The sequence below is a fragment of the Alligator sinensis genome, unplaced genomic scaffold (assembly GCF_000455745.1).
Source record: "Alligator sinensis unplaced genomic scaffold, ASM45574v1 scaffold1928_1, whole genome shotgun sequence".
Lineage (NCBI taxonomy): Eukaryota > Metazoa > Chordata > Crocodylia > Alligatoridae > Alligator > Alligator sinensis.
Window position 1 is genome coordinate 9,119 of NW_005844224.1, and position 1,163 is coordinate 10,281.

The window sequence follows — 1,163 nt, forward strand, 5'->3', positions numbered from 1 at the left end:
TAGCAGCTCCTGGCAGACCCCACTGGGCATGGGCAGCTCTGGGAGAGGGGTGATGTTGGGGCGAGGAAAGGCGAGGTCAGGGAGGAGGGTAGGGAATGCTTCCTCAGCCATAAATGCACTCCTCCCTGCAACTCAGGGGCTCATATACCAGAAGCCCTGGACCAGGAGAAAGCTGGGAGGCAGCCAAGGAGAGTCCCTGGGTGTCATTTAACGCCAGCTGTCTTGGGGAGGGCACCCTACCGTTAAGGCACTTCTTCCCCTGCGAGTACTATCTGCTTCTAGAGAAGGATGGGGAATGCACAGGCTCCAAGGCTGATGCAAATTCATCTCCTCCTCCTCTCCTTGCCCTGCATGGGGGCTGACTTCTACGTGAGGTGTTTCTTCTTAGCCCCTCCCCACAATCAATCCTTGTGGGCCAGCCTCTGGGCTCTGGACTCCCACTGTACCCTACAAAGGACAAAGCCTGGGGGAAATCTTTCTGCAGGCCACCAGCATAGGGGTGCTCGTCCAAATGCAGCACTGGTGGGTGCCGAGCAGGCAGACATCTCCAAGCCCTTCCTGCATTGCTGGCAGAATTAGGGATGCTTCTGGGTGTGCATGTGATGATTCCAGGAGGCGTGGAAGAGATGGGTGAAGCTTTTCCAATACTCAGGGCACCATGTAGCTTCTCCTGTGTAGATACACTGGTGTTCGGCAGAACCTGGAGGAGTAGGTGAGGTTCTTCCTACACTAAGAGCAATGACGCGGCTTCTCTTCTTTGTGGATGGGCTCCTGCTGGGCCAGGTGGGAGGAATAACTAAAGCTCTTCCCGCACTCAGAGCACTGATACGGCTTCTCTCCTGTGTGGATGCGCTTGTGCTTGGCCAGCTCGGAGGAATAACTGAAGCGCTTCTCACACACAGAGCAGTGAAGTGGCTTCTCCCCTTTGTGGATGCGCTGGTGCACGGTCAAGGAGGAGGACAGGGTGAAGCTCTTCCCACACTCAGAGCACTGATACGGCTTCTCTCCTGTGTGGATGCGCTTGTGCTTGGCCAGCTCGGAGGAATAACTGAAGCGCTTCTCACACACAGAGCAGTGAAGTGGCTTCTCCCCTTTGTGGATGCGCTGGTGCACGGTCAAGGAGGAGGACAGGGTGAAGCTCTTCCCACACTCAGAGCACTGAT

General features: G+C 56.1%; 1 protein-coding gene across 1 annotated transcript in view; it reads right to left on the reverse strand.

The window, feature by feature from the left end:
• Positions 1–6: 6 nt before the first annotated feature.
• The window catches only part of LOC102379900 (zinc finger protein 883-like), a gene marked incomplete at its 5' end in the record, with an annotated part of 2,542 nt that continues 1,385 nt past the window's right edge, over positions 7–1,163 (reverse strand). The window contains one exon of the mRNA XM_025195879.1: positions 7–1,163. This exon is cut by the window's right edge and continues 47 nt beyond it. Within this exon, the coding sequence (XP_025051664.1) occupies positions 730–1,163 (434 nt within the window).